The 22,758-nt window shown below is 50.5% G+C and overlaps 1 protein-coding gene across 2 annotated transcripts in view; it reads right to left on the bottom strand.

Annotated features, from left to right (window-relative positions):
* Positions 1-22,758, bottom strand: part of LOC147124286 (methylglutaconyl-CoA hydratase, mitochondrial-like) — a 610,977-nt gene that overhangs the window by 348,887 nt on the left and 239,332 nt on the right. Inside the window, exon 5 of one of the 2 annotated variants that reach the window (XM_085984606.1) lies at positions 19,012-19,104. The exons of the other annotated variant lie outside the window; for it this stretch is intronic. Coding sequence (XP_085840732.1) covers positions 19,012-19,104 — 93 coding nt within the window. The remainder of the gene's footprint in view (positions 1-19,011; positions 19,105-22,758) is intronic. 2 annotated transcript variants of the gene reach the window in all.

Raw genomic sequence — 22,758 nt, 5'->3', positions numbered from 1 at the left:
GTTACAGCTTGCCATAAACAGAGGGACAACCAGTAAACCTAAGAAAAGAGTATTTACAAATTATACGAATGTATATTTATACACTCAGGGATATATCTGTTTATACACTGTATGAATAGATCTGCGTTTATGTGTTCAACCATAAATGTATTTCGATGCTTTGGCAACATAAGATGTACCTTATCATGCCAATAAAGCGATTTGAATTGAATTGAATTGAATTGAGAGAGAGAGCGACGGGGGGAAGAGAGAGAGAGAGAGCGACTGGGGGGGAAAGAGAGAGAGAGAGAGCGACTGGGGGGGAAGAGGGAGAGAGAGCGACTGGGGGGGGGGAAAGAGAGAGAGAGCGCGACTGGGGGGAAGAGAGAGAGAGCGAGCGACTGGGGGGGAAGAGAGAGAGAGAGCGACTGGGGGGGGAAGAGAGAGCGCGACTGGGGGGGGGAAGAGAGACAGCGACTGTGGGGGGGGGAAAAGAGAGAGAGCGCGACTGGGGGGGGGGCGGGGGGGGAGGAAAGAGAGAGAGAGAGAGAGAGAGAGAGAGCGCGCGATTGGGGGGGAGACGGGACCGAGGGAGGGGAGGGAGGTGATTGTGGGTGACCCAGGAGTGATATCACAAAGTTTCAGTGTAGGAGTTGAATAGCAAAATAAAAGGTACTATCTCAGTCTTTTAGAGGTCAGTTTATAAATCAACAGTGAACATTTATGCCAATAATAATGTAGAACAATCGAACATTTTACAAAATGGTGGAGTTACAACCAAAGACTGTTCTGGTAAAGTTTTGCAAACCCAATGGGTTTGGTATTATACAGAGTGATTTTATAATCAATATCAAAGTATTCAACATTACACTGTTAAATGTGTGATCTTGTAGTAGGTATGCAGCCTCTCATATCTTGTAGAGTGCTGTTGAGTTCTTCAAGTGACCTCGTGTGGGTCTTTGTACACTGATCCTACACAATGACTTTAGACTTTGGAAGTAGCTCAGCAGTTGCTGTGCTAATCTTACACACTGGGTGTTGTTGTCTATTCAGATCCAGAGGGACAGGAAAGTTTCAGTGGGCAGTGCGACCTCCTTCCAGAAGAGTTGCAGCGATTCCTGATGAGGCAACAGCGAGTGGAATGAATCCCTCAGAGCAAAGGATCGCCACAAAGAGATGTCGTAGCCTTTTGGGGGAGTAAGACAGAGCAGCTTCTGTGATCGTTGGATGCCAACGAATGTGATCCTGAAGGAGTGCTCTGTTGCTGCAAGCTTTTACAAAGCAGGCACAGAGATGGCTAGTGAGAGTTTTGAGGTAATTAAATGAGGTTCAGTCAGCAACCTCATGGGAGGAGTAGATGAAGGTGGGAGCACTCTGTTATTGGAGAGCCTGTGGATAGACAACATTGTCTGTTTTTCTTGACGGGGTTAAAATGAACAGATTCTTGGATGCACCAACTCTGGAACATGCCACGTACAACTGGCCATGTGAGAAGCAGGGCGTGAGTAAGTGGATGCCAGCAACCTTCAAAGTCTGCCCCTGGGCCTTGTTGATGGACATAGCAAAAGAAATTTTCACAGGGAACTGTTGCCTTCTGAATTGAAAGTGTAAGTCAGTTGGTATCATAGGAATTGGAGGAAGGAGAACATCCTCCCCCCTGGCACAGCCTGACATGATGGTAACCTCAATGCAATGATCCATGAGCTTTTTGACTGCCAGTCTGGTTCCATTACACAACTTTGGTGGATATAAGTTTCTTAGGAGCATGATGGGGGTGCCTTCCTTCAGTACCAGTTTGTGAGGAGGCGTTCCTGAAGGCTCCAAGTTGTTGAGGAACTCAATGGGGTAATTTACCGCATCATCAATATCACAAACAGTATCAATGCTTTTGTAAATGTGCTCTTGGCCAGGGAGTTTTTGAAGAAGGATCTTGTTTATCTCGTTGACAATATAATTCCTGGGTGCAAGTATTGAGCATTCACACAGCCAGTTGTGATCTTTGAAGTGATTCACGAGGTTTGGATACACGTTTGATATCAAGTCATCAACTGTTTTTACTTGAGTGCCAAAGTCTGGAGGAATTGTGATTTGTCCACTGCCGTGAATGGGCAACTTTCCTTCTCCCAATTGTAGTAGAAGTCGCGCAAACGATTCTGACATCTCATCACCATGCATATGAACACGCATGTTTGTCGTCAAATGGACGGTTTGCACATATTGCCACAGATGGGATTTCTTGAGACATGCATTGATTTCATCCGCTGCTGTTCCTCTGGGGACAACTGGCAGGATTTGGCGGAAATCACCTGCCAGCAACAAGGTGATGCCACCCATGAGGATATCGTTGCCTCTCAGATCTTTAAGAGTTCTGTTGAGTGCTTCAAGTGCCCTCTTGTGGGCCATTGTACACTCATCCCACACAATCAATCGAGACTTTTGAAGCATCTCAGCAGCACCAGTTCCTTTGCTAATGCGACACACTGGTTCGTCTTGTCTTGTCAGATCCAGAGGCAGAGCAAAGGTTGAGTGGGCAGTGCGACCTCCTTGCAGAAGAGTTGCAGCGATTCCTGATGAGGCAACAGCCAGTGCAATGAATCCCTTTGAGCGAACTGTGGCCAGCAAAAGATTGATCAGGAATGTCTTTCCTGTTCCACCAGGGGCATCGAGGAAGATAATGCCAGGAGTGTTGTTTTGCACCATATCGAGGAGCAACCTGTAAGTCTGTTTCTGCACTGGAAGCAATTTAGGCTCAGTGACTGTAACAAAGGAAGTCAGTTCCTCAACATTGTAGGTGGTTTCTCCGAGGACCTCTCTGCTGAGACCTGGAGAATCATTCCTATTGGGAGCAGGAAGGTTCAACTGAGTCAGAGACTTGCCAGCCAATTTCAAAGTCTGGTCCTCCAAAAGGATCAATGCCTGATTGTATATCGCAACAGTGTAGTTGAGTGCCATTGTGGGGTTGGTTCTGGCGAGTTGGCGTAAGATGTCTTCTGTGAGGCAGTCTTTGTGATCTGCCCACAATTGCTTTGGGTTGGAAGGTGTGCAGAAGGCAATTATAAGGGCAAAGAGTTTCGGTAGGCGATTGGCGGGGTAACACAAAGCAGCTTCTTTCATCGTCGCATCCCAATGACTGTCACCCTCAAAGAGTCCTCTCATGTGGCAAGCTTCCTGAAAAGACTCACAGACACGGCCATCGACAGTCTTGAGGTCATCAGATGAAGTGGGGCCAGCAACCTGATGGAGGAGTAGACGAAGGTGAAAGCACTCTGTGTTGTTTGGATGCACCGTGTCGACTCTGCCAACTGCATCTGATGAGTACACCCCTGTATGACCAGGAACTTCCTTCTGACCTGCTCCAGGGCGCCGAGGCCGCCATGTTTTGTTTCTCTGCCATGTGTAGTACTTCGGCACCTGATGATAGAGAAGTGTCTTAGCAAAGTCATTCGTTTGGCACAACTGAAAGAATGCTGTAAGTTTTGTCTTTGGAGGTTGCTCAGCATGTTGGCTGGCATTTTCAGGTCGGAATAAAACCCTTTCTCCATTTTCCAAGTGAACATCCAATTTAGTGACAGTGGGGTAACGGTTGTGGATGTCAAATCCAAAAGTTCGCCAGGCTGCCTCATTGCTGCAGATGTAACGGCCCGTCAGATGTGTGGTGATCTCATCATTTTGATTATGCTGTCCAGCCGCTTCAAGATCAAAGACAGCTTGGTCACTGCCCTTATGGAGGTGCTTGCACACATATTTGATAGACTTAACTGAGTGGCAGTACTCCACATTGATGTGACATTTGAAGAGCCTGGATAGGAGTGGACAGTAAGGAACAATCCAACGGTTGTCAACTTCAAATGTCTGTCTTTGCTGTGTTGTCTGAGTTGATGGACCAGGTTGACTCGAGTGGCATAGTGGTTAGCACTGTTGCCTCACAGCGCCAGGGACCCGGGTTCGAATTCGGCCTCGGGTGACTGTCTGTGTGGAGTTTGCACATTCTCCCCGTGTTTGCGTGGGTTTCCTCCGGGTGCTCCGGTTTCCTCCCACAGTCCAAAGATGTGCAGGTTAGGATGATTGGCTATGATAAATTGACCCTTAGTGTTAGGGGATTAAATACGTGGGGTTACGGGGATAGGGTGGGATATGTGTCGGTGCAGGCTCGATGGGCCGAAATGGCCTCTATCTGCATTGTGAGGTTTCTGTGATTTCTGTGAGTGGCTAGATTTTTTAGTTTGCATTCTTATCTCAGTGCTGAAACCTCCACTCTCTTTGCCCCTTCTCCTGTACAAAGGATAGCCATCATCCCCATGCTGAGTTTCTTCGCGGAGTGGCTTTGGGTACCGTTTTGTACATGCATTGTTTTTCATGCAGGGAGAAAAAGGGTTGTGTTGCCCACAAGGACCGTGAATCATATGTTTTACAACAACATCAAACAGAACTGGATCCTGGTCCTTATCGGGTAGCTCTGCAGAAATGAAGGAATCAACTTGATTGGGGCGAATCTTTGCCTGAAGCCAGAGTAACAGATGAACATGAGGAAGTCCTCTCTTCTGCCACTCAATGCTGTACATGTAGCAATTGTGTGCACCAAAAAGTTTGGCCGCAGTCAGCAGTTTGAGCAGTTTCTTAACTTTGAGGTTGAAGACCCGTGCTATGAGGTCATGACTTTCAGTACCAGCTTTGGGTGGGAACTCCTGCCATTGGGGGTTGCAAGTCATGGTGATGAAGAGGTCAGGTCTGCCATAGTTTCTGACATAGGTCATGGCATCTTGCGTGTGCTCATGCATGTACCTAGGACCTCCAACGAAGGTGGATGGTAGGATGACCAGTTGACCAATATCCTCAGTGTTGCCATCATTGGCCACAGCATCTCGTAAGTGTATATAGTCTGTGACTCTCAAATGATTTTGGTTATGCCGGAACCAATTAAGCCGCTCTCCTATTTTCGCATACATGTCAGTGAGGAACTGCTGCAGAAGTCGTCCACACTGAAGCAGGTGGTTTAAAGCAGTTTGTCGTTCCATCAGCCTGTATGAATAGAATTCCATGGCAGAAACCATCTTTTGCCTTTGGGCTGTAGGTGGCACGCCAGTTTTGGGGTCAACATGTGGGATCTTGTTATAGACATCGTATCCATCTTCCCCATGGCAAAACAAAAGCGGGTATTGCAGAGGATCATATGACCTGTGAAGCTCAGAAATTCTTTTGAGTGGACCACCCCTAATATGCAAGACAATGTCCCATTGGTCAAATTCTTGGCCCACAATGATAATGGCTACCTCATTGGTGGTCGGAGCATTGAAGCGTCACTCATGTTCACCTGCAGGAGTCTTGTCAGCTTTGATGACAACTTTAAGGTCTTCATTTGTTTCTTCGATGGCTGTTTTGAAAGTCTTAACATATGGGTTTTGGTCATGAAGCATGTGCTGTAACTCAAGCAAAGTTTCAAGCTTGATTTGGTGTTGTTGTGCGGGGAGAACAGCAGCTTCCCTGCGGCGATTGGCTTGCTCTTCGTCGTCACCCAAGAAGTAGATTTGCAGAAACTGAGGTCTTTCGTTTGGTAGAGGAAGTAGTGAGCCAACTGTATGGTACACCTGTCCATGAACTTTAAAAGTTGGGGAAAATCCTGCTTCACGCACTCTGTTTGCAACAAAAGAGGTCATTGCAAAGCAGTTGTTGTACTTTCTGATGTGAGTGAGGAAATGTGTTGAAGCTGGATTTCGGCCGAACAGAAGTGAGTGTAGGGGTTCAGGCGGAGCTAGTAGTGTTGGAAGTTTAACCTTTCCTCCATTGCAGCATATCCCAGCAATTTCTCCTTCCCACTTCAGAGCGCCACAGTGATGGCAAATGACGCTCATGTTGCCAATGATGACTGTGTGGTCTGCTTCATAATCGATGGTGGGTGTATGGGAGAAGGCTGCTTCGACCCAATGATTCCAAATGTCAGATGTGGCAATAGCCCTGCGTCTACTATCGGATTGGCGACGTGCCTGACTTTGCTGAGGAGTCTCGGAGGCTCTGGCTTGGGTATGGGCTTCCCGATCAGAATGTTGACGTGCCTGACTCTGCTGAGGAGTCTCGGAGGCTCTGGCTTGGGTATGGGCCACCCGATCAGAATGTTGACGTGCCTGACTCTGCTGAGGAGTCTCGGAGGCTCTGGCTTGGGTACGGGCTGCCTGATCAGAATGTTGACATGCCTGACTCTGCTGAGGAGTCTCGGAGGCTTTAGCTTGGGTATGGGCCGCCCGATTAGCAGCTTGATGTGCCTGACTCTGCTGAGGAGTCTCGGAGGCTTTAGCTTGGGTATGGGCCGCCCGATCAGAATGTTGACGTGCCTGACTCTGCTGAGGAGTCTCAGAGGCTCTGGCTTGGGTATGGGCCACCCGATCAGAATGTTGACGTGCCTGACTCTGCTGAGGAGTCTCAGAGGCTCTGGCTCGGGTATGGGCCGCCCGATCAGAATGTTGACGTGCCTGACTCTGCTGAGGAGTCTCAGAGGCTCTGGCTCGGGTATGGGCCGCCCGATCAGAATGTTGACATGCCTGACTCTGCTGAGGAGTCTCAGAGGCTCTGGCTTGGGTATGGGCGGCCCGATCAGAATCTTGGCGTGCCTGACTCTGCTGAGGAGTCTCGGAGGCTCTGGCTCGGGCATGGGCCGCCCGATTAGTAGCTTGACGTGCCTGACTCTGCTGAGGAGTCTCGGAGGCAGTGGCTTCGGCATGTCTTTGTCTGTCAGCAGTAAGGCATCCTCAGAATGTTCAGAAGTCTCAGCTGATCTAGCAGCAGCATGTCTGGCCTGATCAGCGTGAAGGCGAGCCTGTCTCTGCTGCTCAGTTTCAGCAGCTCTCTGTTCCTTTTTCCGGGAAGCATCAGAAGGTTTGCATCCAAGTCTTGTACGTTTTCTTGGGGGCATTCTGTTATAAAAAAAGAAAAAATAAGTTTTCTATATAGAAATGAGTGTGTGTGTCTGTCTGTCTGTGGGGGGGTGGGAGAAAGGGAGAGACCTGGGGGGACGGGCGGGAGGGAGGAGGTGGGGGGGTGGGGGAGGGGGAGGGAGGAGGGCGGAGGTGGGGGGGAGGGAGGAGGAGGTGGTGGGGGGGAGGAGGTGGTGGGGGGGAGGAGGTGGTGGGGGGAGGAGGTGGTGGGTGAGGCGAGGGGGGGGGGGGGAAGCGAGGAGGGGGGGGGGGGGAAAAGAGGAGAGAGCCCGGAATTCAGAAAATTGAATGACGACCAAAAACTCCCATACCTACTAGGGGAAGAGAGAAGTTGCATAACACTGGCGGCACACTATGTTACAGCTTGCCATAAACAGAGGGACAACCACTAAAGATAAGAGTATATATAAATTATATGAAAGTATATTTATACACTCAGGGATATATCTGTTTATACACTGTATGGATAGATCTGTATTTCTGTGAACAAACATGAATGTTTTCCAATGCTTTGGCAACATAAGATGTAACTTGTCATGCCAATAAAGCGATTTGAATTGAATTGAATTGAGAGGAGAGGGGGGGGGGAGAGGAGAGGGGGGGGGAAGAGAGAGGAAGGAGGGGAAGGCAGGAGGGGGGGCAGGGAGGAGAGGGGGGCAGGGAGAGCGGGGGGGGCAGGGAGAGCGGGGGGGGCAGGGAGAGCGGGGGGGCAGGGAGAGAGAGGGGGCAGGGAGAGCGGGGGGGGCAGGGAGAGCGGGGGGCAGGGAGAGAGAGGGGGGCAGGGAGAGAGGGGGGGCAGGGAGAGAGGGGGGGCAGGGAGAGAGGGGGGGCAGGGAGAGAGGGGGGGCAGGGAGAGAGGGGGGCAGGGAGAGAGGGGGGGGCAGGGAGAGAGGGGGGCAGGGAGAGAGGGGGGGCAGGGAGAGAGGGGGGGGGCAGGGAGAGAGGGGGGGGCAGGGAGAGAGGGGGGGGGCAGGGAGAGAGGGGGGGGCAGGGAGAGAGGGGGCAGGGAGAGAGGGGGGCAGGGAGAGAGGGGGGGCAGGGAGAGAGGGGGGGCAGGGAGAGAGGGGGGGCAGGGAGAGAGGGGGGGCAGGGAGAGAGGGGGGGCAGGGAGAGAGGGGGGGCAGGGAGAGAGGGGGGGCAGGGAGAGAGGGGGGGCAGGGAGAGAGGGGGGGCAGGGAGAGAGGGGGGGGCAGGGAGAGAGGGGGGGGGCAGGGAGAGAGGGGGGGCAGGGAGAGGGGGGGCAGGGAGAGAGGGGGGGGGCAGGGAGAGAGGGGGGGCAGGGAGAGAGGGGGGGGCAGGGAGGGGGGCGGGGCAGGGAGAGAGGGGGGGCAGGGAGAGAGGGGGGCAGGGAGAGAGGGGGGGCAGGGAGAGAGGGGGGCAGGGAGAGAGGGGGGCAGGGAGAGAGGGGGGCAGGGAGAGAGGGGGGCAGGGAGAGAGGGGGGCAGGGAGAGAGGGGGGGCAGGGAGAGAGGGGGGGCAGGGAGAGGGGGGGGGGCAGGGAGAGAGGGGGGGGAGAGGGGGCAGGGAGAGAGGGGGGGCAGGGAGAGAGGGGGGGCAGGGAGAGAGGGGGGCAGGGAGAGAGGGGGGGCAGGGAGAGAGGGGGGGCAGGGAGAGAGGGGGGCAGGGAGAGAGGGGGGGCAGGGAGAGAGGGGGGGCAGGGAGAGAGGGGGGGCAGGGAGAGAGGGGGGGGCAGGGAGAGAGGGGGGGCAGGGAGAGAGGGGGGGCAGGAGAGAGGGGGGCAGGGAGAGAGGGGGGGCAGGGAGAGAGGGGGGGGGCAGGGAGGGGGGCGGGGCAGGGAGAGAGGGGGCAGGGAGAGAGGGGGGGCAGGGAGAGAGGGGGGGCAGGGAGAGAGGGGGGGCAGGGAGAGAGGGGGGGCAGGGAGAGAGGAGGGGCAGGGAGAGAGGGGGGGCAGGGAGAGAGGGGGGGCAGGGAGAGATGGGGGGCAGGGAGAGAGGTGGGCAGGGAGAGAGGGTGGCAGGGAGAGAGGGGGGCAGGGAGAGAGGGGGGCAGGGAGAGGGGGGGGCAGGGAGAGGGGGGGGCAGGGAGAGAGGGGGGGCAGGGAGAGGGGGGGGGAGGAGGAGGGGGGGCAGGGAGAGAGGGGGGCAGGGAGAGAGGGGGGGCAGGGAGAGGGGGGGCAGGGAGAGGGGGGGCAGGGAGAGAGGGGGGGCAGGGAGAGAGGGGGGCAGGGAGAGAGGGGGGCAGGGAGAGGGGGGCAGGGAGAGGGGGGGCAGGGAGAGGGGGGGCAGGGAGAGGGGGGGGCAGGGAGAGGGGGGGGGGCAGGGAGGGGGGGGGCAGGGAGAGGGGGGGGCAGGGAGAGGGGGGGGCAGGGAGAGGGGGGGGGCAGGGAGAGGGGGGGGCAGGGAGAGGGGGGGGCAGGGAGAGGGGGGGGGCAGGGAGAGGGGGGGCAGGGAGAGGGGGGGCAGGGAGAGGGGGGGCAGGGAGAGGGGGGGGCAGGAGAGGGGGGGGCAGGGAGAGGGGGGGGCAGGGAGAGGGGGGGCAGGGAGAGGGGGGGCAGGGAGAGGGGGGGCAGGGAGAGGGGGGCAGGGAGAGGGGGGCAGGGAGAGGGGGGGGCAGGGAGAGGGGGGCAGGGAGAGGGGGGGCAGGGAGAGGGGGGGCAGGGAGGGGGGGGGCAGGGAGAGGGGGGGGCAGGGAGAGGCGGGGCAGGGAGGGGGGGGCAGGGAGAGGGGGGGGCAGGGAGAGGGGGGGGCAGGGAGAGGGGGGGCAGGGAGAGGGGGGGCAGGGAGAGGGGGGGGCAGGGAGAGGGGGGGGCAGGGAGAGTGGGGGCAGGAGAGAGTGGGGGCAGGGAGAGAGGGGGGGCAGGGAGAGAGGGGGGCAGGAGAGAGGGGGGCAGGGAGAGGGGGGGCAGGGAGAGAGGGGGGGCAGGGAGAGAGGGGGGGCAGGGAGAGAGGGGGGGCAGGGAGAGAGGGGGGGCAGGGAGAGAGGGGGGGCAGGGAGAGAGGGGGGGCAGGAGAGAGGGGGGCAGGGAGAGAGGGGGGGCAGGGAGAGAGGGGGGGCAGGGAGAGAGGGGGGGCAGGGAGAGAGGGGGGGCAGGGAGAGAGGGGGGGGCAGGGAGAGAGGGGGGGCAGGGAGAGAGGGGGGGCAGGGAGAGAGGGGGGCAGGGAGAGGAGGGGGGCAGGGAGAGAGGGGGGCAGGGAGAGAGGGGGGGCAGGGAGAGAGGGGGGGCAGGAGAGAGAGGGGGGGCAGGGAGAGAGGGGGGGCAGGGAGAGAGGGGGGGCAGGGAGAGAGGGGGGGCAGGGAGAGAGGGGGGGCAGGGAGAGAGGGGGGGCAGGGAGAGAGGGGGGGCAGGGAGAGAGGGGGGGCAGGGAGAGAGGGGGGCAGGGAGAGAGGGGGGGCAGGGAGAGAGGGGGGGCAGGAGAGAGGGGGGGCAGGGAGAGAGGGGGGCAGGGAGAGAGGGGGGGCAGGGAGAGAGGGGGGGCAGGGAGAGAGGGGGGGCAGGGAGAGAGGGGGGGCAGGGAGAGAGGGGGGGCAGGGAGAGAGGGGGGGCAGGGAGAGAGGGGGGGCAGGGAGAGGGGGGGGCAGGGAGAGGGGGGGCAGGGAGAGAGGGGGGCAGGGAGAGAGGGGGGCAGGGAGAGAGGGGGGCAGGGAGAGAGGGGGGCAGGGAGAGAGGGGGGCAGGGAGGGGGGGGGCAGGGAGAGGGGGGGCAGGGAGAGGGGGGGGCAGGGAGAGAGGGGGGGCAGGGAGAGAGGGGGGGCAGGGAGAGAGGGGGGGCAGGGAGAGAGGGGGGGCAGGGAGAGAGGGGGGGCAGGGAGAGAGGGGGGCAGGGAGAGGGGGGGGCAGGGAGAGAGGGGGCAGGGAGAGAGGGGGGCAGGGAGAGAGGGGGGCAGGGAGAGGGGGGGCAGGGAGAGAGGGGGGCAGGGAGAGAGGGGGGGCAGGAGAGAGGGGGGGGGCAGGGAGAGAGGGGGGCAGGGAGAGAGGGGGGGCAGGGAGAGAGGGGGGGCAGGGAGAGAGGGGGGCAGGGAGAGAGGGGGGCAGGGAGAGAGGGGGGCAGGGAGAGAGGGGGGGCAGGGAGAGAGGGGGGCAGGGAGAGAGGGGGGCAGGGAGAGAGGGGGGCAGGGAGAGAGGGGGGCAGGGAGAGAGGGGGGCAGGGAGAGAGGGGGGCAGGGAGAGAGGGGGGGCAGGGAGAGAGGGGGGGCAGGGAGAGAGGGGGGGCAGGGAGAGAGGGGGGGCAGGGAAAGAGGGGGGCAGGGAGAGAGGGGGGGCAGGGAGAGAGGGGGGCAGGGAGAGAGGGGGGGCAGGGAGAGAGGGGGGCAGGGAGAGAGGGGGGCAGGGAGAGAGGGGGGCAGGGAGAGAGGGGGGCAGGGAGAGAGGGGGGCAGGGAGAGAGGGGGGCAGGGAGAGAGGGGGGCAGGGAGAGAGGTGGGCAGGGAGAGAGGTGGGCAGGGAGAGAGGGGGGAGGGGGGGAGGGAGAGGGGAGTGGGAGTCAGGGAGAGGAGGATCAGGGAGGGGGGGTCAGGGAGGGGGAGGAGGGAGAGTGGGGGGAAGGGAGAGGAGGAGGGGAGGAGTGTTTTGAGGGGGTCAGGGAAATGGGAGGCTATTTTGAATGTTTTTTTTACAGTTTTTAAAAAGGTGCCACGGAGAACTTCGTGAAAAGACAAAAACATTTTTTTTTTTTTAAACGGGTGTTAAGATGGGAGGCGATCTGGAATGTGTTTTTAAGTTTTTAAAAAGCTGCCACGGAGAACGAAAACATGGAGAATGAAAACACCAAATTTTTTTTCATATTTAAAAACGGGTGTTAAGAAGATGGGAGGCCATCTTGAAAGTTTTTTAAGGTTTTTAAAAACCTGCCACGGAGAACGAACGCGCATGATGGGCTGGATTTTCCTAAGCCCCTGGAGTCGGGTTGGAGGCGTGCGGGCGATAAAAATTGGAGATCCGGGGGTCCCGACCCCATCCCGCCTCCATGTCAATTTCATAGGAGTCGGGTTCCCGACAAGTGCTGGAACCCGACTCCCAGAGGCGGGAAGGAATTAAAGGCAATTAAACTGCCTGTTAACAGGTAGTTTTTTGCCTATTCGCGATTTTTATTGCAGCTTTGTGGGCTTCCCGACAGCTCCAAACCACGAAAAGTTTTCGAGGCGGGACGTGGATCTGAGGTCTTGGAGGGGTCGAGATGCCCAGTGTTCAGGTGAGTGAGGGGTGCAGGAGTGCAAAGGTAAGTGTTTTGCAAGTGTTTAAATAAGTTTAACTTACTTTTACTTAGCTTTACAGGAGTCCTGCATTCCGGTGTCGGGAGTCGGCTGCAAGAACCACAGAAGCTCCGATTTTTAAAAAAAAATCATCTTCTTTGTTTCTACAGCAAAATGATTTTAAAGTTATCCTGAGAAAGGACTGAGGCTGAATTAGCAGTTTTTCAGTGCTTGACAGCTTCAAACAGCTGTTAAACACTGATATTTCATGTGCCAAAAGCTTTTGACAGATGAAATGTCAATCTCTGACGTCACCTGTTGCCGGGTGGCCCTTAATTGGCCTGCTGAGCCCACAGGGCGGGCTTAACAAGGTCAATCAGAGGAAAATCCAGTGGGTTGGCCACATCTCCATGGAGGCGGGACAACAAGCCCGAATGTGGGTTTCCCACCTCCAACCCGCCCCCGTAGCAAAATCCAGCCCGTAGTCTCTGTGAAAAAAAACAAAAAAAATTATTTTTAATGTTTTTTTAAAACGGGTGTTAAGAAGATGGGAGGCTATTTTGAATGTTTTTTTAAGTTTTTAAAAAGCTGTCACGGAGAGAGAACGTGCATTCTTGCTGAAAAGACCAAAAGTTTTTTTTTGTTTTTTTAAACGGCTGTTAAGAAGATGGGACACCATCTTCATTGTGTTTTAACATTTTACACATTAAAAAAAAAAGAATCGCTCCTAACAAAACAGAAATTTAACTCACTTCTCCAAGTGACTCACGTGTACTCAGGCCAGTGTCCGTCTCTTTGTTGATGAAAGAAGGCTAAGCTAATGTATTTATAGTCTCTCAAGGATTAGGCCCCACCCAGACAATAAACACACAGGTGAGAATAAAGATGACGGCCACTCACCTCAGTTCAGAACGATAAGGCCCGCCCACACACACTGATTGGTCGATCGTCATGTCACCGAAGAGTAGGATTGGTCAATCGTCCTGTCACTCGACTCTAGGAGGGCCCGGCCGCACATGCGACGAACCCGCCCCCGCCACGCATTGATTGGTCGACCATCGGGTTGCTCGACCGTACGATTGGTCGACCTCAATGTCACTCTATGGTAATGAGTGGATAATAAGCGGAATGTTGAAGGTTTTTCGCATACCGCGGGCACAATTTTTGTCCGGCTGAAACGTAAATACGCTTACCATCGTTTTGGAACGGTGAGCTTTCTTTCGACGTAACGTACGCATAGGTACACTCTGTAACTTTCGAGCGCATAGCCGGACAGACGCACACCCGAGGACGGACAGACAGACAGACAGACAGACAGAACGATCCGTTTATATATATAGATGTATACAATTCAATTGTCTCTAATCAATCCATTTCATTTGCTGACAAAAGATTATGCAACTTTTCTCCCTCGAGTCTGTTTCACATATCCTCCACCAACACAAAGGCCGTGATTTTGCGTTTGGTGTAGGGATGGGCGCGTGTCAGCTGGTTTCCGGGTGCCGGTCCCGCCCCCAGCTGCCTCCACTCCACAGATGTGATTTTCCCTTGATTGACCTTCGGGCTTAATAGCCAATTAACAGGAAGCGGATCTGATGCCGTGTCATCTGCCGGTTTCCTTAAAGGGACCATGCACAATTTTATTTTGACAGTTCATTTCTCAGTGTTTGACAGCATTGAGGTGCTGAAAACACTGACAATCACTGCACAAAGGTGCACTCAGGCTCTCCAATGACTCCCTCCATATGCTGGAATAGATGGCAGCTGCAGGTGAGATGACAGAAGCGATCTGTCACTGGTGAGAGAGGTTCTCCCAATGAGGTGGCACTGGACATATAGTTGGATTTTAAAACTTGTAAGCTGAAGAAATCTGTATATGTTTTAAAAATGCAGTAACCAACATTTTCTTTGCTCTCAAACTCACCATGTGCAACATTGCATCCTTCACACCACTTCTCCAGCTGTCATCTTTTCACAAACATTACACCAGACTCTCAACACGCCACACTTACCTGGCGTGGTGTCCGGAATTCGGGAAACCCGACCCAGAAGCGGGAAAATCAAAAAACAGGCTGAACACTGCTGACAAGTACCTATTCATAGGCAGGTAATTGCCTTTAATCCATTTCCTGCTGCTAGGTGGCGGGTCCATTCGCAAATCGGGGACCCAACACTTGGGAAGACTGTTTGGAGGCAGGTTCGGGACCTGCCGTCAATCAATAGGACTTTAACCTCTGACCCGCCTCTCTGAGCGCCGGCAAAATCGCGGCTGAAGTGTCAGCTTGACTCAATTGGTAGCACTTTCACCTGTGAATCAGAAGATTGTGATTGCCTCACTTCACAGCTTGAGGACATAATCTAGACTGACATTTCAGTACAGTGCTGAAGGAGTGCTGCATTCTCGGAGGCATTTTCCTATGGACAAAATGTTGAAACCAATGTCTGCCCGTTTGAGTGGTTCAAGTGGATAACAAAAATCTGACAGGAGAACTCTGACTTCTTCAGATGAATCCAACAATCTTATGGCTTGATCAATATTATTCCCTCAAAAACCACTACCAAAATAGAACTGGCCAATCTCATTGATTTTTGTGGGATTTTGCAGAGGTCCTCATTGCATTTGAAGCATTTCTGAAAGATGTAATAAAGCACTAAACAAATGTAAGTCTTTCCTTTTTTACTTGACAAAACAAAACTTCTAAGTTTAGTTTCAAGTCTTGTTTAAAGCTCATTAATTCTGTATTCTTGTCTGCTCATTCCATGCTCTAAATGTTTTGAAATATCGTTTGCATATTGCACATAAAAATCTGTATCAACATTGTCTATTAATTTCAGCATTTTAAAAACCTGCATCATATCTCATCACAATCTCTTTTCTTTAATGGAAACAAGTTTAGTTCTGTAAGCCTTTTGTCATAACTAAAATGTCTTGATTTTCAGATCAATCCTTTTTCCTCTTTATGTAAAGCTGGCATTGTACAAGGACAACCTATGCCTTCCCTGCAAGACTACTGAAATGTATTTTCACTTTTCCAGAGATCTCCCTAGGTGTTAAACGTCTGTTATATTAATATTCAAACAGGGAATTGTACGTGACTCTTGTCATTGCTCAATATCACTGCCATCTGAGATTTGGAAGACATCACGCAAACTGCAGCTTTCTGAAAGTGGAATAGTTATTTCTAAAAACACCTTTTCCATAACTTTGAACTGGCCCATATGACCAAATAAGTACCATGTGGACCTACAGTCAAATCTGTATTTAGCCCAAGGTATAAACATTATGTGAGCTCATAAATCCCACAAAAAGGACCTCTGTGCCTTTCATTTTTTTTAAATTTGATTTGGCCAATTTCTGTTTCTTTTTAAGGCAATGCTGTTTCTCCTAACACTTGAAGGTTGAAGGTAGATCATCATGAGAGAGTTCTATCACTGGGTCATAGATGATCATTTAATTATTCAAAAGAAAAATTATTTTAATAAGAGCTTCTTGACTGTGAAACATGATGGTACAACATTCTGGTGTTAAGCCATACTAATTTCTGCTGTGATTCTGTGAGGAGGCTGCTAAAGAGAAGCTATCAGAACGATTATCAAAAGTAATGAAGAATTAGGATTAATTTTAACATTTTGGGTGAGAAATTTGGTGGCACCCCCTTTGGGGTACTAACTTCACCGGGGCACTACTTTTAGTGCCCCGAAAAAGTTAGCACCCCTGCGCCGTAAATTCAGTGGTAGCGCCCCAAGCAGGAGACGGGGCGCTACTGGAAGCATCCCTGCTGGTTCACTGGGGTGCAGGGTGCTGGTAAAGCAGCCTGGCACTCAAGAGGAGTGCCGGGCTGAGCAACCGCGACCAGCACCCCGAATAAAAAAGGGGAAGGGGCCAAGTGTTGGCAGGCGGCCTAAAAAAAATGGCCGCCCGACACCTGCCCTCTAACTTGTGTTGCCATGGCTGCAAAAACGCCACCCGACCCTGTCGGACATATCGTCCGGTGATGGGTCAGGGGGCGTAACCGAAGTTTGCGGCCGGGGTGTTGCGCACGGCGATGATGTCATCGCCGGCGGCGCAGTGCCACAGGGCACTACCAGCTACCGCTAAGCTCCCGCTGAGTTTCGCGGGAGGCGTTAGCGGCGTCGCACCTCAGAGCTAGGGGCTTTGCGCCCCATTAACACCCCCCACTAACGGGAGGTGCAAAGCAACCCAATTTTTCCCCCTTTGTGTGGTATTCAAATCTCCTGCTGCATGTTATGTGCCAGAGGAGGATTTCTCCATTATTCCCCTGGGGAAACATAAATATTGGAGAAATCATCGAGTGGCACACAACGTGCACAGAAGCTAAAGTTAATCTTAATTGTTCATAATGACAGTATTTCATAATGGTTCTGATGGTGAAATTTCATATTATACAAATAGAAATAAAACACATTTTTAATCATTTTTTCCCTGAAAATTATGCCTTGCTGGAACATTTCTTATTTTTCCTAATTTTCTTAAATTAGTGAAGGCACGGCTGGGGTATATTTCCAAGGCATCGGCAGCCTTCCAGTACCTTGCAAAAGTAGCATTCTTCAAATGTAAGCCTAGATCATGTCACCAAACTATCTGACTTTGCAGGACATCACAACTGAGCTAATCTTGCCCTCACCTGATGTTCATTCCAACAACACTGGGCGATAGGATGGTGAAGTTGTGACTCCTCATATCACTGGTGAATGGCAAAACTGGTTAGGTTCTGTGGCGAAAGTGTCACCCACACACACACAGAAGGCAAAGTATTGACTTGTATCATTTTAACATTTCTATATACGTAACTGTTTCTGGAGCTTTGTCCGGAAGAAGGTTAAGACCCTTTTAACTGGTGTTTACATGGGTCTTCACAATTGGCACTCAAATAAAAATATTAAATGGGGAGAGATAGAGAGACCAGCAGTTTTCTACTGCTAAGTTGGGTCCCGCAAAGGGGACTTTTGACACACAAAGAAGTAGTGGACAGAAAACTGTCTTTTTACTGGAACCGAGGAGACAAGGAAGGAACGCTTTATCGTTTTTTAAGATGTAAAGACTGTTTTCTTCAATTTATCTCTGTATATTTGAACTACAGGTAGACTATCCTTTATCCGAAAACCTCGGGACCAGCCGTGTTTCGGTTTTCGGAAAATTTCGGATTTCGGAAGGTATTTTATAAGACTGGGAAATTTGTCGGGGGTGGGTCGGCGGGGGTCAGGGTCGGCAGGGGGGTCGGCGGGGGGGGTCGGCGGGGGGGGGGTCGGCAGGGGGGGGTCGGCGGGGGTGTCGGCGGGGGTCGGGGTCGTGCGCCACTCTGGTCCTGTCGTGCGCACGACTTACGCTGAACGAAAAAACCTTCGGTTTTTAGAGGGTTTCGGTTTTCGGAAGTTCGGATAAAAGGTAGTCTACCTGTATTACATTTTCTCAGAGTGGCAGTTTGGGAAGTTTAGTATGCAATGCTTTTTCCCTGATTAGAAAAAAAGCACATTTCTCTTAAATTACTAAGTCTTTGCTTTACATGGCAATTGGCTCTATAGATGTTGTACCTTTTAAGGTATGGGTTGTATCAATTTTTTTGGTACAATCTAGTACCAGCTACCTAAAGTACAATAGCAGTAAATACACTCCATTGATGGGTTGTTTTGAATCTTAATTGTTTTGATTTAAATTTGAACTATCATTGTGGGAGCGGTTGCAGATGGTACTGAAACTGAATCGTTGGGATATATTTGGGATTATATAATGACTGGATGCACACACCAAGGAGCAATGCTTGCAGGGAGTGCAGGTCAGGAAATTGCAGGCCTGCGATTTTCTGACCTCCACTTACTGGGAGTGCCTGATTCTGGTACGGTAGCATAGTGGTTATGTTATTGGACTAGTAATCCAGAGGTCCGGACTAATGATCGGAAACATGAGTTCAAATCCCACCAGGGCAGCTGGGGAAATTAAATTCATTTGAATTTAAATACATCTGGAATAAAAGGCTAGTATCAGCAATGGTGCCTATGAAACTATCGGATTGTCATAAAAACCCATCTGGTTCACTAATGTCCTTTAAGGAAAGAAATCTGCCACCCTTACCTGGTCTGGCCTATATGTGACTTCAGGCCCCTAGCAATGTGGTTGACTCTTAACTGCCCTCTGAAATGGCCTAGCAAGCTACTCAGTTGTCAAGAAAGCAGCTCACCACCAGCTTCTCAAAGGCAATTAGGGATGAGCAATCAATGATGGCCTTGTCAGCGAAACCCACATCTCAGGAACAAAAAAAAGTGTGTGTGTAAAATTGAGCCAAAGTAGACATATTTCATCTCTGTTCATTTTGCTATAATCCTGGTGATCGATATGGTGGGAAACAGATATAAATATCATCAAGGAGTAGCTGGGAGGGGTTTGAAACATTTGAGGCGTTGGGGAAATGTAAATCTCTGCAATCAGGTTCTGGCAGCTCTACAAGGAGAAGTTAAATCAATGACGGGAGTCAGGTGGAGCCCTTTCAATAGACTGGCCCAGTTTAATACAAGGAACCAGACATATTTGCCAGTATCAAACCTTGTTGAAACTCATGTAAAGCACACAAAAGTTCAAAGCAGGTTTAACAGTTTACCCTTCTAAATCTAACTCCGTAAGAATTCAATACACATGGTGTTATAAAGGACCGTATAAACATAATGATCTCGAAATGGTTCAAAAGCAACTCATTGTTATCTAGGGTGATCTGGTGTCTTAATGGCACAATGGTGCATACTGAAATTATTTAAGCCATCAGTTTGAGTGTTTGTACACAAATTTTTAAAAAATGGAAAACAGGTTTTTCTTGAAGATGGCACCCTTTAAAACAATTATATACTTTTATTTTACATTTAGGAGAGCAAAAGTTTGTAAGGAAACTTTTAGATTATTTTCCTTTACACTTGATTTAACCAAGTATTTAATGGAATCGTCTCTTACCACCCACACGAATGTCACAGGCTAGAGCCATTTCTAGACCTCCTCCTAAGGCAGCTCCATCAAGTGCAGCAATTGTGGGCATTGGAAGGTTACCTGTTGTATAGATCAAAAACAATTCTGTAACATGAAAATTGTAAAAGTGAAAATAACATTCCCTTCAGAAACAGATCACCTTTATTTCAATTTTACAATGCTACAAAGTAGAAACTACTAAAGTTGCAGTATAGACAGACCACTACATGAATGTACACTTATATCATAAAGAAATCAAAGCCACCTAAGCTAAACATTTTACTGAATAACTTCAATTCACATACACTAAAGCCATTATATATTCTTGATTATTAAAAAAACATTTTTGGATGTTATTACATGCATAAGTCCATCTACATGCCAAAAGTTTGACTTTATCTTTTCTGGAAGAAAAGCTGATCACTCGCTTTATTGATTGACTCGCACATAATCATCTCAAAGAGATCGTCATGTTTCAGGATTATTTTTGACCATTTTTCCACAGAAAGGATTTGGACAAAAACTTATATTTAAGGGTTCTGTTTTAAATGTTTAAAAAAGGCATGGAGGTTAAAAGTGGTTAAAATGCTAACGAGTTAGGCTTTGAAGCTGTTTCCCAATAGACTTTAAATAATTAACAATTTGTTAGCCTGAATCGGTAATTCATAAACATGTCAAACCCATTTTTTTGGGAAGTCTCTGGTCCCAGGCGCTCAGCAGGGATTTTCTAGGATTGGCCTTCCCCTCCGCTTGTGAATGAAGGGCGATAAAGGTTAAGAACAGAGACACAGGACGTCAGTCAACTTTAAAAACAACTGGCTGCAAGGGCAAGGTTTGGTCAAGTTCAGAAGTTTAGCATGCAGGAGAGTAGTTAGAAGTTACCATATTTTGTTTAAGTCAAGCAAGAAAACCCACTGAGGGTGGGAAGCATAGAGTGTGCATTATTTTCTATTATTATAGATTAAGGTCAATCTTTTTGATTCATTCTAGGGATATGGGCATCGCTAGCAAGGCAGCATTTATTGCCCATCGCTGGTTGCCCTTGAGAAATTGGTATTGAGCCGCCTTCTTGAATCGCTGCAATCCATATGGTGAAGGTACTTCCACAGAACTGTTAGGGAGGGAGTTCCAGGATTTTGACCCAGCAACGATGATAGCAAAAAAAAGATGCGAGGGTACTGTAGTGGTTATAGTGCTAGACTAGCAACCCAGTGGTCAGGAGTTCAAATCCCACTATGACAAGCTGCAGAAATAAATTCAATAAATCTGGTCATTTGTGTGCTGGCACCAGGAAAGTAGCCGGTGGGAAAGAAGCGCAAGTCAGACATCATATTTCCAGGATTGGCAAAGGAATAGCTAGAAGCAAACACTGACAGATATAGGAGACACTCTTAAAAGAAAGATAAGCTCCTGATTCAGACAACTTGCCCTCAGGAGTATTAAGTGAGGTTGAATATACACCCTATCACAGCACATCTCAGGCTATAAACCAACAGGCACATTTATTTAGCATTAAACAGGTAAATGAACAGAATTCAGTACAAAAACCATATTTATACTAGTTACAACCTTTACTATTCTCAAAATTTCAACATAACGAGGACACTTTTTTTGCACTGCCTCTCAACAGAACACTGATCTTTGAAATAAAAACAGAAAATGCTGGAAGTACTCAGCGGGTCAGGCAGCATCTGTGGCGAGAGAAACAGAGTTAACGTTTCAGGTCAACGACCTTTCGTCAGAACTGGAAAATGTTAGAGAAATAACAGATTTTAAGCAAGTGCAGGGGCAGGGAAAGGGGGAAGAGGGGGAAAGAACAAAAGGGATGGTCTATGATAGGGTGGAAGGCAGGAGCGATTAAATGACAAAAGGTATGATAGTACAAAGCAAAGCCTTTTGGTAATCGACCTGAAACGTTAAGGTGTGCGGGCGCGCGGCAGCGCATCCACCAGGAGATCCTTCGCAATTGGCTCACAAGCTAGAAAAGATACTGCGCATGCACGGCTACCCAGCAAATTTAAAGGGACCGCTCACGGGAATAAAAATTAGAAGGAACATTGCTTCCATCAGTTTGCTGATGATTGAGAGTAGACTGCTGGGGCGGTAATTGGCCAGTTTGGATCTGTCCTGCTTTTTGTGGACAGGACATATCTTGGCAATTTTCCACTTTTTCGGGTAGATGCTAGTGTTGTAGCTGTACTAGAACAACTTGGCTAGAGGCGCTGCTAGTTCTGAAGCCGGGATGTTGTCTGGGCCCATGACCTTTGCTGCAGCCAGTGCGCTCAGCCGTTTCTTAATATCACATGGAGTGAATCGAATTGGCTGAAGACTGGCTTCCACTCGGCACTTCTGGCTAAAGATGGTTGCAAATGCCTTGTCTTTTGCACTCACATGCTGGGCTCCGCCATCATTGAGGATGGGGATCTTCATGGAGCCTCCTCCTCCCGTTTCTTGTTTAATTGTTCACAACCATTCAGGACTGGATGTGGCAGGACTGCAGAGCTTTGATTTGATCCACTGATAGCTCTGTCTATAGCATGCGGCTTCCGCTGTTTAGCATGCATGCAGTCTTATGTTGTAGCTTCACCAGGTTTGCATCTCATTTTTACGTACGCCTGGTACTGCTCCTGGCATGCTCTTTTACACTCTTCATTGAACCAGGGTTGGTCCGCTGGCTTGATGGTAATGGTAGAGTGAGAGATAGATATGCCGGGAAATGAGGTTACAGATTGTTGTGGAATACAATTCTGCTGCTGCTGATGGCCCACAGTGCCTAATGGATGCTCAGTTTTGAGCTGCTAGATCTGTTCTGAATCTATCCCATTTAACACGATGGAGGGTGTCCTCAATGTGAAGGCAGGACTTCGACTGTGTGGTGGTCACTCCTACCAATACTGTCATGTCAATACTAACAATCCGGTACTTTCATGTTTTCATTCCAGATTTGTTTAATTAACTGAACTTAAATTCCCTAGCTGCCGTGGTAGGATTTGAACTCACGTCTCCAGATCATTAGTCCACGCCTAGTGCAGTAACATAATCACTAGCCTGCCTATAGAACTGTTCATCACAGAGATTACAAAGAATTATTGGACTTCCCCTCTCAGACTTGTTCCAAGATTTCACCCCAACCAAAACCACTACACCAGGTTGCCAATCACCTAGAATGCTTGAAATTGAGTTGGAAGATTTGATTCACTATCAAATATTGGATAGACTTTAATGTAACTGCCCAACAGTCTGCAGAAAACAGCTAGCAATAACTGATCTTAAGCCTGTGTGTACTGTGGCCAGTGTTAAAGCATTCAATAGATAATCTAACAAAGACAAAAATGCTTAATTAATTAAGTCTAATTGACAATTTTCAGCAAAATTGATAGTTCCTTAGGATGGGAAAATGGCTATTATATCATTATTCAGAAAAGAGTCATGATACTGTTAAAAAAAAGCATATGGGATCTTTGGCTTTATTAATAGAGGCGTAGAGTACAATAGCAAGGAAGATATGCTAAGCCTTTATAAAACACTGGTTAGGCCTCAGCTGGAGCATTGTGTTCAATTCTGGGCACCACACTTTAGGAATGATATCAAGGCCTTAGAGAGGGTGCAGAAGAGATTTACTAGAATGGTACCAGGGATGAGGGACTCAGTTATGTGGAAAGACTGGAGAAGCTGTGGTTGTTCTCCTTAGAGCAGAGAAAGTTGAGGAGATTTGATAGAGGTGTTCAAAATCAT

This window comes from Somniosus microcephalus, chromosome 1 (assembly GCF_052327205.1).
Source record: "Somniosus microcephalus isolate GS21.2 chromosome 1, FLI_Smic_1.0, whole genome shotgun sequence".
NCBI lineage: Eukaryota > Metazoa > Chordata > Chondrichthyes > Squaliformes > Somniosidae > Somniosus > Somniosus microcephalus.
Note: the sequence above shows the minus strand (reverse complement) of the source record. Positions and strands in the feature narration are given on the sequence as shown.